This window comes from Hemitrygon akajei, chromosome 7 (genome assembly GCF_048418815.1).
Source record: "Hemitrygon akajei chromosome 7, sHemAka1.3, whole genome shotgun sequence".
Taxonomy (NCBI): Eukaryota; Metazoa; Chordata; class Chondrichthyes; order Myliobatiformes; family Dasyatidae; genus Hemitrygon; species Hemitrygon akajei.
In genome coordinates this window covers 182,388,888-182,403,734 of record NC_133130.1, presented here as the reverse complement: position 1 = coordinate 182,403,734, position 14,847 = coordinate 182,388,888, and the positions used below count along the sequence as shown (strand labels likewise).

The 14,847-nt window shown below is 39.5% G+C and overlaps 1 protein-coding gene across 3 annotated transcripts in view; it reads right to left on the bottom strand.

Moving 5' to 3' along the window:
* The window catches only part of golga2 (golgin A2), an 87,130-nt gene that overhangs the window by 65,313 nt on the left and 6,970 nt on the right, over window positions 1-14,847 (bottom strand). For 2 of the 3 annotated variants that reach the window (XM_073052812.1, XM_073052814.1), the window contains exons 2-3: window positions 14,445-14,567; window positions 10,904-10,990 (exon numbers count right to left, since the gene is read on the bottom strand). In XM_073052812.1, coding sequence (XP_072908913.1) covers window positions 10,904-10,990; window positions 14,445-14,567 — 210 coding nt within the window. The remainder of the gene's footprint in view (window positions 1-10,903; window positions 10,991-14,444; window positions 14,568-14,847) is intronic. The other variant, XM_073052815.1, reaches the window with a different exon arrangement.

Genomic DNA, 14,847 nt, shown 5'->3' with positions numbered 1-14,847 from the left:
TCTCAGATAAAGAAAAAGGTTCATGGGGCCATTTGGAATCAGAGATATCAAATATCTTCAATGTGATTATCTTCAATTGTAACTAGCATTTATCCAGCATACTCTTAAATTACAATTTCAAGAAACATTATGCTGATAGCATAATGGAGATGAGAAACCTCCAGAATTACAAATGACAGGGAAATTAATGCCCTACTACTGCTTGCAAAGTTATTTCAAAATTTTAATCTACCAAATAATCTTGGAATATTATTTAAGGAAGGGTTTCTGTGGTCCTGGTAACTTTGTAAAACTACCATACTGAAGCATTTATTGAATGTGTATATGGATTTCAAGTTAACAGGTTTCTGACCTTGTTAGCCCACATATTCAGGTAATGAAGAAAAAATTCTGACAGAATTTAACAATGGGTGTCCATTACACTAGATCATACTCAAGAGTATAGCACATCAATGGAATTTTAAGCTTGAATTAAGTAACATGATTAGGGCCATTCAACTCTCAAATAAATTCAGGTCATTTTCTCTTTATATCAGTAATTTGAACCAGTAATGGAAAGTCGCAAATACAAAGATTACATGAATTAAAACCAGTATCAAATTATTTTTTGAACTGAAAACAATGCCAGATTTTAGTATGTTACAGACTCCAAGATATGATGTGACCAAAGTAGCATTCTATTAGATCATAAGATATATGAATAGAATTAGGCCATGGGGCTCATTGAGTCTGTTGTGCCATTCTATCATGGCTGATTTAGTATCCCTTTAAACCCATTCTTCTGCCATATCCCCGTAACCTCTGGCATTGTTACCAATCAAGAATCTATCAACCTCCTCTTTAAATATAACCAAAGACGGCCTCCACAACTGTCAGTGGCAATGAATTCTGAATTCACTGCCCTCTGGCTAAAGAAATTCCTCATCTCTGTTCTAAAAGAATGTCCCTCTATTCTGAGACTGTGCCCTCTGGTCCTGGACTCCTCCACTATAGGAATCATCTCTCCACATCCACTATCTTTCAATATTCAATAGATTTCAATGTGAATTCCCCCTGCCTCATTCTTGTAAACCCCAGCACGTATAGGCTCAGCGCCATCCAACAGTCCTCATTCATTAACCCTTTCATTCCTGGAACTGTTCTCATGAACCTCCTCTAGACCCTATCCAATGGCAGCACATCTTTTCTTAGATAAGGAGCATAAAAGTGCTCACAATATTCCAAGTGCAGTCTAACCAATGCCTTATAAAATCTCAGCATTACATCCTTACTTTTATGTTGCAATCCTCATGAAATGAACGCTAACATTGCATTTGCCTTCCCTACCATGAACTCAACTTGCCAGTTTACCTTTAAGGAATTCTACAGGAGGACTCCCAAAACCCTTTGCATCTCTGAATTTTCTTCCTGTTGAGAAAACAGTCTACACCTTTATTCCTTCTACTAAGTGCATGCCCATACACTTTCGGACACTGTATTCCATCTGACACTTCTTTGCCTATTCTCCTAATTGAAGTTCTTCTTGCAGCCTCCCTACTCCCTCATCACCACCTGTCTTCAAATCGCCCACAAAGGCATCAATTCCTTCAACCAAATATACAACGTGAAAAGCAGTCCCAACACAGACCTCTGAAGAACACCACTTGTCACCAGCAGCTTACCAGAAAAGGCCCCCTTTATTGCCATTCTTTGCTTCATGCCAGTCAGCCAATCTGCTATCCGACTCTTCTTTCTAAAAATCCTCGACAATCCCTATTTTCTTCTTAATGACCCTTGTAATAAGTGTGGCATTTCCACTTCATTTAAATGACTGGAACAGTATCGAAACGGGCAATGGCCCCACCCCCTGCAGTGATTATTATTAACAGGAAGCAGTAGACCACAAGTAAGCCTGTTCCACCACATAACTGCATGAGAGAGTCATTTCAGCCCATTGATTTACAGAGCAATAGTATTTCCCAATAATTTTCACCATGTAGCTTTCCCCTCAGACATTCCTATCAACTATCCCCAGACTTTGCCTGTCGCCTACATGCCACAGGCAATTCACAGTGACCAATTCTGGGGTGTAGAAAGAAAGCAGAACACCCACTAAAACCCCACACAGACTGTACCCAAGACCAGGACTATACCAAAAGATACTGATGAAATTTGTTAATTTCAGAAAATACGAGTTCATCTCCAGAAAATATGGAATTATGTTTTACCACTCCAAAGAGAAAACGTTGCAGCTTGAACAAAGACAGGAAGAAATAAACATCTTAGTGCCATTTGGCAAGTGCCAAACTATTCACACCACAGTACTAAACACAGAATGTCAGCAGGGCTTCCACTTCTACAGTCCATCAATGATCCACATTAGCACTGATACACTTTGTCCAAGACTACGCTAGGGTATCAGTAACTCCATTAATCCAACCCCTTGGAATTTGGGTACTGCTGGACTTGTAGAGTTTTCAGAATATTTATTCTATCAATACCACAACACATCTTTTACATATTATAATTACAATATTTGTAATGCAGTAATGCAGCAAAGAATGGTCCATACCTAATAAAGGCTACTTAATACTATAATATGCTCACTGAGGCAACTGCACCCCTCAATTAATAACAGCATCTATGTACAGTACTAAGTTTCAATTTGTTTGCCTCAGACTGTTAAAACAAGCAGGAACATGCAATCACACAGGATGCTGACTACAACTACGCACCCAAGTGAACCTCACAAATACAAGTATATGGTCTTTGTTTTTTGGATTGGACCAAAATAGAATCAGTTTCTGAGCAAACCAGATGCCAAACTATCAGAATTTCTGAATAACTGGATAACTAATTCCCAGTTTTACTATACTATACACCTGATTATCAGTTTTAAGTACAAGGATGAACCCATTATCAGAGATGTCTGGATCATTGGGACCTCTTTATGGGCAGGAGTGACCCATACAAAAAAGACTGGCTGCACTTGAATCTCAGGGGGAACCAATATCCTGGTAGGGAGGTTTGCTAAGGATATTGGGGAGAGTTTAAACTAGGATTGCTGGGGGGTGGGAACCAAACTGAAGAGACGGAGTTAGAGGCGTTGACTCACAAATAGAGAAAGCTTGGAGACAGTGCAAGAGGGAGGATAGGCAGGTGATAGGGAAGGGATGCCCTCAGACCGATGGTTTGAGATGTGTCTATTTTAATGCAAGGAGTATTATGAACAAAGTGAATGAGCTTAGAGCGTGGATCGGTACTTGGAGCTATAATGTTATGGCCATTACAAAGACTTGGATGGCTCAGGGGCAGGAATGGTTACTTCGAGGACCAGGCTTTTAGATGTTTCAGAAAGGACAGGGAGGGAGGCAAAAGAGGTGGGGGCGGGAGACAAAAGAGGTGGGGGAGGGAGACAAAAGAGGTGGGGGCGGGGCACTATTGATCACAGATAGTGGCACAGCTGCAGAAAAGGAGGAAGTCATGGAGAGATTGTCTACAGAGTCTCTGTGGGTGGAGGTTATGAACAGGAAGGGGTCAATAACTCAACTGGGTGTTTTTTATAGACCAACCAATAGTAACAGGGACATCAAGGAGCAGAAAGGGAGACAGATTCTGGAAAGGTTTGATAATAACAGAGTTGTTGAGGTGGGAGATTTTAATTTCCCAAATATCGATTGGTATGTCCCTACAGCGAGGGGTTTAGATGGGGTGGAGTTTGTTAGGTGTGTTCAAGAAAGTTTCTTGACACAATATGTAGATAAGCCTACAAGAGGAGAGGCTGTACTTGATCTGGTATTGGGAAATTAACTTGGTCAGGTGTCAGATCTCTCAGTGGGAGAACATTTTGGAGACAGTGATCATAATCCTATCTCCTTTACCATAGCATTGGAGAGGGATAGGAACAGACAAGTTAGGAAAGTGTTTAATTGGAGTAAGTGGAAATACGAAGCTATCAGGCAGGAACTTGGAAGCGTAAATTAGGAACAGATGTTCTCAGGGAAATGTACAGAAGAAATGTGGCAAACGTTCAGGGGGATTTGCATGGAGTTCTGCATAGGTACATTCCAATAAGACAGGAAAAGGATGGTAGGGTACAGGAACCGTGGTGTTCAAAGGCTGTTGTAAATCTAATCAAGAAGAAAAGAACGGCTTACGAAAGGTTCAAAAAAACTAGGTGATGATAGAGATCTAGAAGATTATAAGACTAGCAGGAAGGAGCTTAAGAAAGAAGTCAGGAGAGCCAGAGGGAGCCATGAGAAGGCCTTGACAGACAGGATTAAGGAAAACCCCAAGACATTCTACAGGTATGTGAAGAGCAAGAGGATAAGATGTGAGAGAATAGGACCAATTAAGTGTGACAGTGGAAAAGTGTGTATGGAACCTGAGGAGTTAGCAGAGGTACTTAATGAGTACTTTGCTTCAGTATTCACTATGGAAAAGGATCTTGGTGATTGTAGGGATGACTTACAGCAGACTGAAAAGCTTGAGCATGTAGATATTAAGAAAGAGGATGTGCTGGAGCTTTTGGAAAGCATCAAGTTGGATAAGTCACTGGGACTGGATGAGATTTACCCCAGGCTACTGTAGGAAGTGATGGAGCAGATTGCTGAGCCTCTGGCAATGATCTTTGCTTTATCAATAGGGACCGGAGAAGTTCTGGAGGATTGAAGGGTTGTGGATGTTGTTCCACTATTCAAGAAAGGGAGTAGAGATAGCCCAAAAAATTATAGACAAGCGAGTCTTACTTCAATGTTTGGTAAGTTGATGGAGAAGATCTTGAGAGGCAGGATTTATTAAAATTTGGAGAGGCATAATATGATTAGGAATAGTCAGCATGGCTTTGTGAAAGGCAGGTCGTGCCTTACGAGCCTGACTGAATTTTCAGAGGATGTGACTAAACACATTCATGAAGGTAGAGCAGTAGATGTCATGTATATGGATTTCAGCAAGGCATTTGACAAGGTACTCCATACAAGGCTTATTGAGAAAGTAAGGAGGCATGGGATCCAAGGGGACATTGCTTTGTCGATCCAGATCTGGTTTGCCCACAGAAGGCAAAGTGTGGTTGTAGACGGCTCATATTCTGTATGGAGGTCGGTCACTAGTGGAGTGCCTCAGGGATCTGTTCTGGGACCCCTACTCTTCGTGATTTTTATAAATGACCTGGATGCGGAAATGGAGGGTTGGGTTAGTAAATTTGATGATGACCCAAAGGTCAAAGGTGTTGTGGATAATGTGGAGGGCTGTCAGAGGTTACAATGGGATACAAAACTGGGCTATGAAGTGGCAGAGGGAGTTCAACCCAGATAAGTGTGAGGTGGTCAAATATGATGGCAGAATATAGTATTAATGGTAAGACTCTTGGCAGTGTGGAGGATCAGAGGGATCTTGGGGTCCGAGTCCACAGTCCATAGGACCTGCTGTGCAGGTGGACTCTGTGGTTAAGAAGGCATACAGAGCATTAGCCTTCATCAATTGTGGGATTGAGTTTAAGAGAAGTAATGTTGCAGCTATCTCAAACCTTGGTCAGACCCCACTTGGAGTACTGTGCTCAGTTCTGGTTGCCTCACTATAGGAAGGATGTGGAAACCATAGAAAGGGTGCACAGGAGATTTACAAGGATGTTGCCTGGATTGGGGAACATGCTATATGAGAATAGATTGAGTGAACTTGGCCTTTTTTCCTTGGAGCAACAGAGGATGAGAGGTGATCTGATAGAGGTGTACAAGATGATGAGAAGCATTGATCATGTGGATAGTCAGAGGCTTTTTCCCAGGGTTGAAATGGCTAGCACGAGAGGGCACAGTTTTAAGGTGCTTGGAAGTAGGTACAGAAGAGATGTCAGAGGTAAGTTTTTTTATGCAGAGAGTGGCGAGTGCATGAAGTGGGCTGCAAGCGACGGTGGTGGAGGTGGATACGATAGGGTCTTTTAAGAGACTCCTGGACAGGTACATGGAGCTCAGAAAAAGAGGGCTATGGGTAACCCTAGGTAATTTCTAAGGTAAGGACAGTTTCGGCACAGCTTTGTGGGCCTAATGGCCTGTATTGTGCTGTAGGTTTTCTAGGTTTCTAGATGCCACCAGTATCACTGACATGAGAAATTCTGCAGATACCTGAAATCCAAAACAACACACACAAAATGCTGGTGGAACTCAGCAGGTCAGGCAGCATCTACAGATATGGACAGTCAATGTTGCGGTCTGAGACCCTTCTTCAGGACTGGAAACGAAGGGGAAAGATGCCAGAAAAGAAATGGGGAAGGGGGATGGCCAGGAGGTGGTAGGTGAACCCAGGGGGGTAGAAAAAGTAAAGGGCTGGAGAGGAAAGAATCTGATAGGAGGAAAGTGGACCACAGGAGAAAGGGAAGGAGGAGACCCAAGGGGAGGTGAAAGGTAGATGAAAAGATGCAAGGGGCCAGAGTGGGAATAAAAGAAGAGGGGAAGGGAAGGGATTTTTTTTAAACCAGAAGAGAAATTAATATTCAAACCATTAGGTTGGAAGCTACCCAGAGGGAATACAAGGTATCGCTCCTACACCCTGAGGCTGGCCTCATTGTGGCACAAGAGGCCACAGCATTAGTTTCATGCCGTTTTTTGCAAGGACAACAGTTTTAGGCTTTCCATGCACCAGAAATTGGCTTAAACTGCTTGCTCATTAGTTCTTGGTATTTGAATATCAAACAGTATAATTGAAAAGCTACTTGGTCACGGTTTTCACGAAAGAACAGTCAAAGAAGATTCAAATATTTTCAAGGAGGAACTTTAAAACAATATTTGTATGTCTATGTAAAACCATCAAGTCAGAGTTTATCCTCAAGTATCCTCCCATCCTTCATCGACCTATCTACATGGATCTCCATTCCCTTCACCATTTGTTCATCTACCTTCCCTTTGAATGTGTTTTTAAATTTTGTCTTAACTACTCCAGATGGCCAGGCAATCTGCATTCTGCCCATTTTCTTCAGAATTCCTCATTTGATTTCTTAGTGATAACTTTAGGTTTTGAATTTGCTCTTCTTTCCAATCAAAAGCATTGCACCCATCAAAATCCTTCTACCTTTGTCTTCAAAAAGCAAAGATCCAAACGGTTCAGCCATTCCTGGTCAAATAGCACAAGTTAAACCTTATTTCCCTTTTAAATCCAATCATGCATAGACTATAATTCTGGTTGATTCCAGCAAACATTTGACTAGTCACTTTCTCTTCACCTGTGTGTTACAAATTCCATCACCAAATCAGCTCACTGTTTTCTTTGCAACAATCTTAGTTTTGTATCTTCGGACATCTCCCCTAATGCCTCCTCTATCACTAACATTGTCTTTCAAACCCTCAGCAGCATAGCAATCTTCCATTCAGTCCACTATAGCACAGCAACTTCCTCATCCACAACTAGCTGATGACTCCAGTCTCCTGTTCCACCTCCTTGTTCTGCTCATTATTTATGATGCAATCCTCAGCCATTTAGATGCTTTGTAGTGAAACTTTAAGATACACCCTCACCACCATACTAACAACTCACCTCAGAAAATATATTTTTTTCTTCCTTCTATATTATCCTCAACTAACTGACATTGCCCAAACTCTACAAGCTCAGTCCTTTGTGTGATTCAAGAAGAATCTCAAATTGAAGTGTATTTTTACAGGTAAAATACACACTACATTCACAAAATGACCATTGCCCTTCAAATTATATTTTTTGAGAATGTTGTATTTTCCCAGTATCTAACTACAACTCCAAAGTTCAATCGACTGCTTCAAATTGCCACTTGCTAAATGTTATTAGCTGGATGTCAGCACAGATTCTCTGCAAAGTACATTCTGTTCAATCACACCCTTAGTTTTATTGACTTAGTGGTTTCAAGTAATTGGCTAGCTTTTACAAACAGTACTGAAAGCAACTCCCAATTTCAATGCCATTACTTGGACTGTTTTAGTTTTTGTTCTAATGCAAGAGCTGTTCAATTCAAAGTTTTACGTTAAGTGTCACCACTTCAATATTTCAAGTTCGTCCACCACTAAAATCAATCCACTGATGATGTTCCTAGCCTTTGTCCTTCACTCTGTCTTATCTCACCTAGAAAATTATGCCTCATATGCCAAGATGGTTTTCATTTACTTCAGCTCAGCGTTTAACATGATCATCCATCAGAGGCTGGTAGATACACCATCCTCATTGGGACTCAACAGCCCTCTCTGTAATTGGATTTTGGACTTCTTGTTGGAAAACCCCAGATGGTATTGGAGTATAAAAGTTGCATTGTTTGCTGTGTAACCAAAACTATGTAGTCAGCTTTGAACTTGCTATTTGCTATGCATGTATCCAATTTAGTAGGGGAATGAAATCTTAAGAATGTAGAAGATAATGGGGTGTTAATGAGAGGTAGCTAAGAGATGTAGATTAGAACATGATTAAGTCAATGGGCAGAAACAATAGTGGTGGATGTACTTGTGATACGCAATAAAAAATGCTATGTACAAGGATCGGTGGGCAATCGGCGACTAGCTCAATGACTGTCTCAGCTTTGATTTGCAAATTAAAGTTTAATACTTCTTGAAGAATCTTCTGCGTCTCCTGGTCGTTTGTGGGGCACCCCACGACAATGGCAGCAGTATCTCAAGCTCCATCACTGGTAACCCTAGGGTTGTGCTCAGCCTGCTGCTGACTCATGACTGTGCTACAGAGCCAGCTCAAACCACATCATCAAGCTCGCTGACCATACAACATTTGTTGGCCTTGTGAGCAACAATGATGAGAAGGTAAACAGAAAGGAGGCAGAGAGACTAATCAAATGGTGCGGGAACAACAACCTGAGTCTCAATGTGGACAACTCAAAGAGGAGATTGTGGATCTCAGGAAGACACCAATCTCCACTCCGCATCACTCTTCACTGTCACGGCTCAGTGAAGAGCACAAAGTTCCTTGGTGTGCACCTAATGGACGATCTAATCTGGACCCACACCACTTCTGCATTAGCCAGGAAGGCACAGCAGCATCTATACTTTATGAAAAGACTGAGGTGTGCAAGGCACTGGACTGCAAGACCCTACAGAGGACAATAAAAACCGCCGAGAGAAGCACCTGGACAGACGAAGGGCCCGAATCATTGTTGAGGAGCCCCATCACCCATCTCATAATCTCTTTGGCCCACTGCTGGCAGACAGGAAGGAGGTGCAGAAGCATTAGGACTATGACTGCCAGAATGAGTAACTACTTCTTCTCTCAGGCTGTGGGATTAATGGTGGCAAGATATTCATCGATGTCTCATGAGTTGTGAGCTGCTTATTGTACTGTGTACTGTTTATCTGCCCTGTATTTTGAATTATATTTTATTTATTATGGTAATATTTTGGTTAATGTGCTCTGTGTGATGTATGTGTTGTGGGTGTACCATATCTGGAGAAACGTTGTTTTATTTGATTGTATACATATACAGCCAGATGACAATAAACTTGAATATGACTTTGCAAACATGATAGAAATGAAAATGGACCCTTTACTTATTTAAGGCCTAATATGAGAAGACCCCTAGAAGTCAAGAAAGTGGGAGCTGCGCTGTCATACCCTTTTCTCCAAATACTGAAAAAAGCTGCTATACATTTACAATATTGCAATTTTTAAATCAAGACAAAGAAAAACAGAATTGCTTGTATCCACAGCAGCACTTCTAGAAAGCTATTCAATTAAAAAACAGCTCAAATACCACAAATTTTCTCCTTTAATTTTTATTTAATTCAAATTCACTGCTACATGGTTGCCTTATCAAACTTTAAAATAAACTGCCAGATCACATCTGTCAATGGTTGGAGTTCTTCAAGTCTATCTAATTTTGCCTCACAACTGAATATCCTCATCCTTACGATTTTAGCAAACAGCCAATATTTTCTTCTTTAGATTGCTGTCAAATTTATTTGACTGTGCTTCTGTGCAGCACTTTGGGAATTCTTATCCATTAAAGGTCCTTTGTACATAAAAGTTGTGATTCTGCCATTGTTAGAATGCATAATATTGCATTTCTAAGTAATTAAAATCAACTGAGCAGAAAAGCATGACAGAAGACAATCTAATTGCAAGTAAACATTGAAGCAGATAAAAGCTATGAAAATATATATATTTTTACTCTAGACGATAATACAATCCTGTCACAGCCAAAATTCAAATAAGCATTTAAGAAAATGTATGTAATGAGATTCCTTAGTGTTGTGATGCCTTTTGACTGAGTGATAATATTTTCATCTCCTTTTAAATAGGAGATGCTGCAAACCAAATATTCATATTGACACTGAGATTCACTGAAGATTTAAAATACATTTTACAGAGCTAACAATAAAAGAATCCTATGCTGCCCACTTCCCAATCAAAACTACTTTGGAAAGAATGGCCACAAGGCAGAACTGTTACAATTCAGAATCAGTTGAAGGAAATATAGGGAGGTTACTAGGAAGCTTCAGATACAAGGAACCCTGAAGATATGCCAAGCATCTTTTCAGTTCTAGATGCCTGGATAGACAAAGAATTTGGGCTAAATCATATAAAGGAATAGAAAGCTTCTTCTGAATGCATGCAAATCACTAACTCTTATGGAACATGCACAGACTGGACATGCTGAATGGCATCCAGAACTAGTTGACTATGAGTCATGCATAGGATCTTGATGCTTCCTTTGGAATTCACAGTGACTTTGCATATTCAGGACACACCAATAAAGCAAAGCAAATACAATGCAAGCAAGAGAAAAATCAGCTCCTAAACAAAGAGAGATAATTGAAATTAAGACTGTTTGATAAAGCTGCAGTCATAATAATCACAATGGAAATAGTCTTGGTCCTAAACCCATCCCTTCAATCCTTTCCCTTGGCAACAATGCATGCATGAAAGTCAGCAAGCCAGCCACAGAAACAAGTTACATCCAGAGCTACCTCACCTTTAGCCTGTCCAATGAAGGCAGAGATACCCCATTGGACTTATTGCAGTCTGCAACCAACGCCTTCAGAATGTTCTGCAGGGGCATCTGAACAGTAGTAAAGAGACAGGGATAACTCAGAGAAAGAGAGGAAGAATTGACAGTGTGTCCAGCAAACAAAACTAATTAAACTTATAAAAACAAAGTCTACAATCTTACATTCTTGGAATCCCATGGTAAAAACCATCACTCTTATGTAAAGACAACCAAAATTAATACTTATTGTAACTAGGCACCATTAACTCTACATATGCTGTGTGATCAGGATTATCAGCAAACTTCTAAAATAAGTTCAAATTTTGCAAATGTTATAATTTCCAACTAGAAAATTCACATCATACTTCAGTTGCCCATGGTTTCTAGTCTAGAATTTTCCACAGGTTTAAAGACAAACGAAAGGAAACTAAAATAGTATAAAGTAAATGAGAACATTGGGCTTCTACAAGTTCTCCTCAAAAAGAACTTCTTTGTTTATTTCCCTTTCAGTGAATAACTAACAATTGGAAAATCACTTTCATTTACTGATCTATTTTCTCACATAATTTTTAATCTACAAAGCATTCCCAAAATAGTACCTTTAAAAAAATAACACAACTCCACAAGCTCAGAAACCTCTGTAAATGCAGTATTTAAAGAAAACAGTATTAGCTGCAGCAATAACTGTGAAATGGAAGATATAATATTTTCAACATAGGAAAGCTCTTATTTGAGAGACAAAAGCAAAGTTCATCACATACCTAATTAAACTTCAAAACGGGATTAACTGAGGAAATAGAAAGCTTGTTTACCTCCATGCAAACTGCATGAGAAAGTTTGTGCATTCCTTCTTACTTAATTTTGCATAAGAGAGAAATTACAATGACAATTACAAACAATAAATTGGCAGAGAAAATAAACGATTTGTTTCCATCTTCATAAAAAAAGACAGAAAAACTTATCAGAAATACCCCAGAACAAATGTGTGTAGTAAGAATGAAAAATTATACAAATTAGTATTGGATAATAGTACTGGAGAAGGTGGCAAGACAACGTCAGTAAGTCCCAAGGACCTAGTGATCTGCATCTCTGAATTTTAAATAGTGGATACACTAGAAATATCTTCCAAAATCCTGCAGATTACAGGTCTGCAAATATAACCCCACTAATGTGAAAGTAAAGTAAACAGAACTTACAACCTGTTAGTCCAACATAAGAGGTAGAGAAAATGCTGGAATCTACAGTAGTGGACAACACCAAGCAAATTGTAAAAGGATTGAGTAGAGGTGGCTTGGATTTATGAAAGGGACTTTGTATTTGCCTAAATTGCTAGAGTTCTTTGAGTATGTTCTGCTACTAGAATGCAGAAGTCCTATAAGTTTTTGATAAGAATTTACACAGAAGGCTGGGAGATGGGGGTGGGGCAGCAATTTACTGGTATGCATTGAGAACTAGTTAACAGATGGAAACATAGTGGAAATAAACTGATCTTTTTTTCAGATTGCCCTGCTTTGATTAGTTGGATATCATAAGAACTGATGTCTGGGTCCCAGCTAAATACAAACTAAATGGTCCGAATGTCATATTTCCAAGTTCTTCAGATGGGACTATAAGTAGGTAGAAGATATAAAAGAGACTTCAAAGAGATAGGTTAGCTGGTGAAAACATGGCAAATACAATCTAGAAAAACGAAATTATTCATTTCGGGGCACAGAGTATTTTTCAAGACAGTGAAAGACTAAGAAATGTCAATGTCCAAAGGGACCTGCAAGTCACTAAGACTACTACTCCTTTGTGTCACATTGCTGGAACTCTAATAGAAGTCCGTTTCATTGGAAAGACCGATGGCAGGGGAGCTGCATGGCCTCAGCTGTTGCACGATCAGATCCTCATACCACTGCACTGCCTGCTGCAGCCACCTAGGGGAGGCAGCACTGGAGAATTTGTGGGAGAAAGAGTCACAGCAGAAGCACTGGAGTCTATGCTGAGTTCTGGGCTGCTCCTCTCATCGGCACTGCGCTCCAGTGTTCAATTAGTGGAAGACAAGTTGGACTGCATTTGCCTGCAGCTGAATTAGCGCATAATGAAGAACTGGCGTTTGCTTGTTCTTGTAGAAATGTGGCTCCAGAACAACATCCCATGCATCATCAATCTTCAGGCCATGCCACTCAGGGATCTGGGCAAATATCATTATTTGTGACTGTATATGCCACCCTAACCATATGTGCCTTCGTAACTAAATATGCTATTTCCTTTATGTGAGTATATGTACCGTTTTTTTGTACCTTGCTCCCAGAAGAACTCTGTTTCATTTAGCTGTATACATGCGTATGGTTGAATGGCAATTAAGCTTGAAATTGAGATAAGCATTCAAATATACTGTAGATCTCAAAAATCCTACTGCAAAAACTGCACTTCAGCTGAATAAAAGGCCTTCATTAATCAAGAATGCTTTATGCCTATTACCCAAATTTAGAGAATGCTTACAAATTTGCAAGATAAAAAGCACTTTTCAACTACAACCTAAGCACAGTATTTCAATTCTATTCAAACCTCTTCTGGTGTATCCTCCTTGGTTACAGCCAATCATAAAATGATATTTTCCACCACTGACCACAACTGAAATCTATTTGAAAATTAGGGAAAGAATAATGTTGCATGCTAAACTGACATCACAAGAATTTGGCACCAGGTTAATGTTAATCACATACTTGCTCTTAATCTTAAAGGGAGAACACTGCATTTCAAAAAGCAAAATTTGAGAAGTAGGGAAATAGGATAAAGCAATGTAATAAACTACCAGCTAATAATCTTACTCCAATTTGTTTGCTATTGCAACTAAAGATGAAAGTGAGAATATCTTTGAGGAGAGAACAATTAAGAATAGAAAATTGCATTCCCAAGGAAAATAATGATAAATGAAGGTATCTTGGCATTATCTGTAGCAGTTTCAGAAGGAATTATTAAAGTGGATATTTGTTGAACAACAAATGGGAAATAATTTAACCCAATTGAACAGCTCAGATTAATGCTCACAATTTTGTTCTTAAAAATATCTAAACTGCAAAAGCAAAAATAATGTTAAACTAGAAGTGTAACCATGTTTATTACAATTGTTAAAAAAAAGTTGAAAAACAGCTACCTCACAAATGAAAAGAATGCAATTCAGAATAGATACTTCAAATAATTTGCATTCCTTCTATCAGATGTACAGAATGGATATCTAAAAGCCTTTGCCAATGATTACCCATATCCTAAAAGTGAACATAAAAGTCAAAGTAACTATAACAACTTTATATTTTAATGCAATTGGTCTGAGTAAAACATTCTTTCATGTGCTGGGAAAGGGAATACGTAGAAAAGCTGATGCAGGTGCATCAGAGAACAACTGCACAGCTAGGGCTTTGTCCATACATTATATGTAATGTGAATGCCAGTAAGGAAATGAATCTCATGGTAGTATTCGGTTACATGTATGTACTTTGCAAATGAATTTACTTTAATTCTGAAACCTACAGGAACTTACCTCACAATTTTCTTGGTCATTCTCTGTGAGAGTTGTTGTTGTTTCAGTTCCATCATCTTTAGTTCTTCTCTTCTTCCTGGCTCCTGGAGCTGGTGGAGTCTTCTTCTGCTGGAATTCCTTCAACTTTAGAAAAGAGAAACACTATTTAATATATTGAAATAGCTTAGCTTTCAAAATGATTAGGTTTACATCTGGATATCACAGATGCATACATCAGGAGGCTCTTTGTTGACAACAGCACAGCATTCAATATTATCATCCCCTCAAAACTAATCAATAAGCTTCACAACGTTGGCCTCAATACCTCCTAGTGTAAATGGATCCTCGATTTCCTCACTTGCAGACCTCAGTTAGCTTGGTTTAGCAACATTTCCTCCACAATCTCCATCAGCACAGGTGCAAC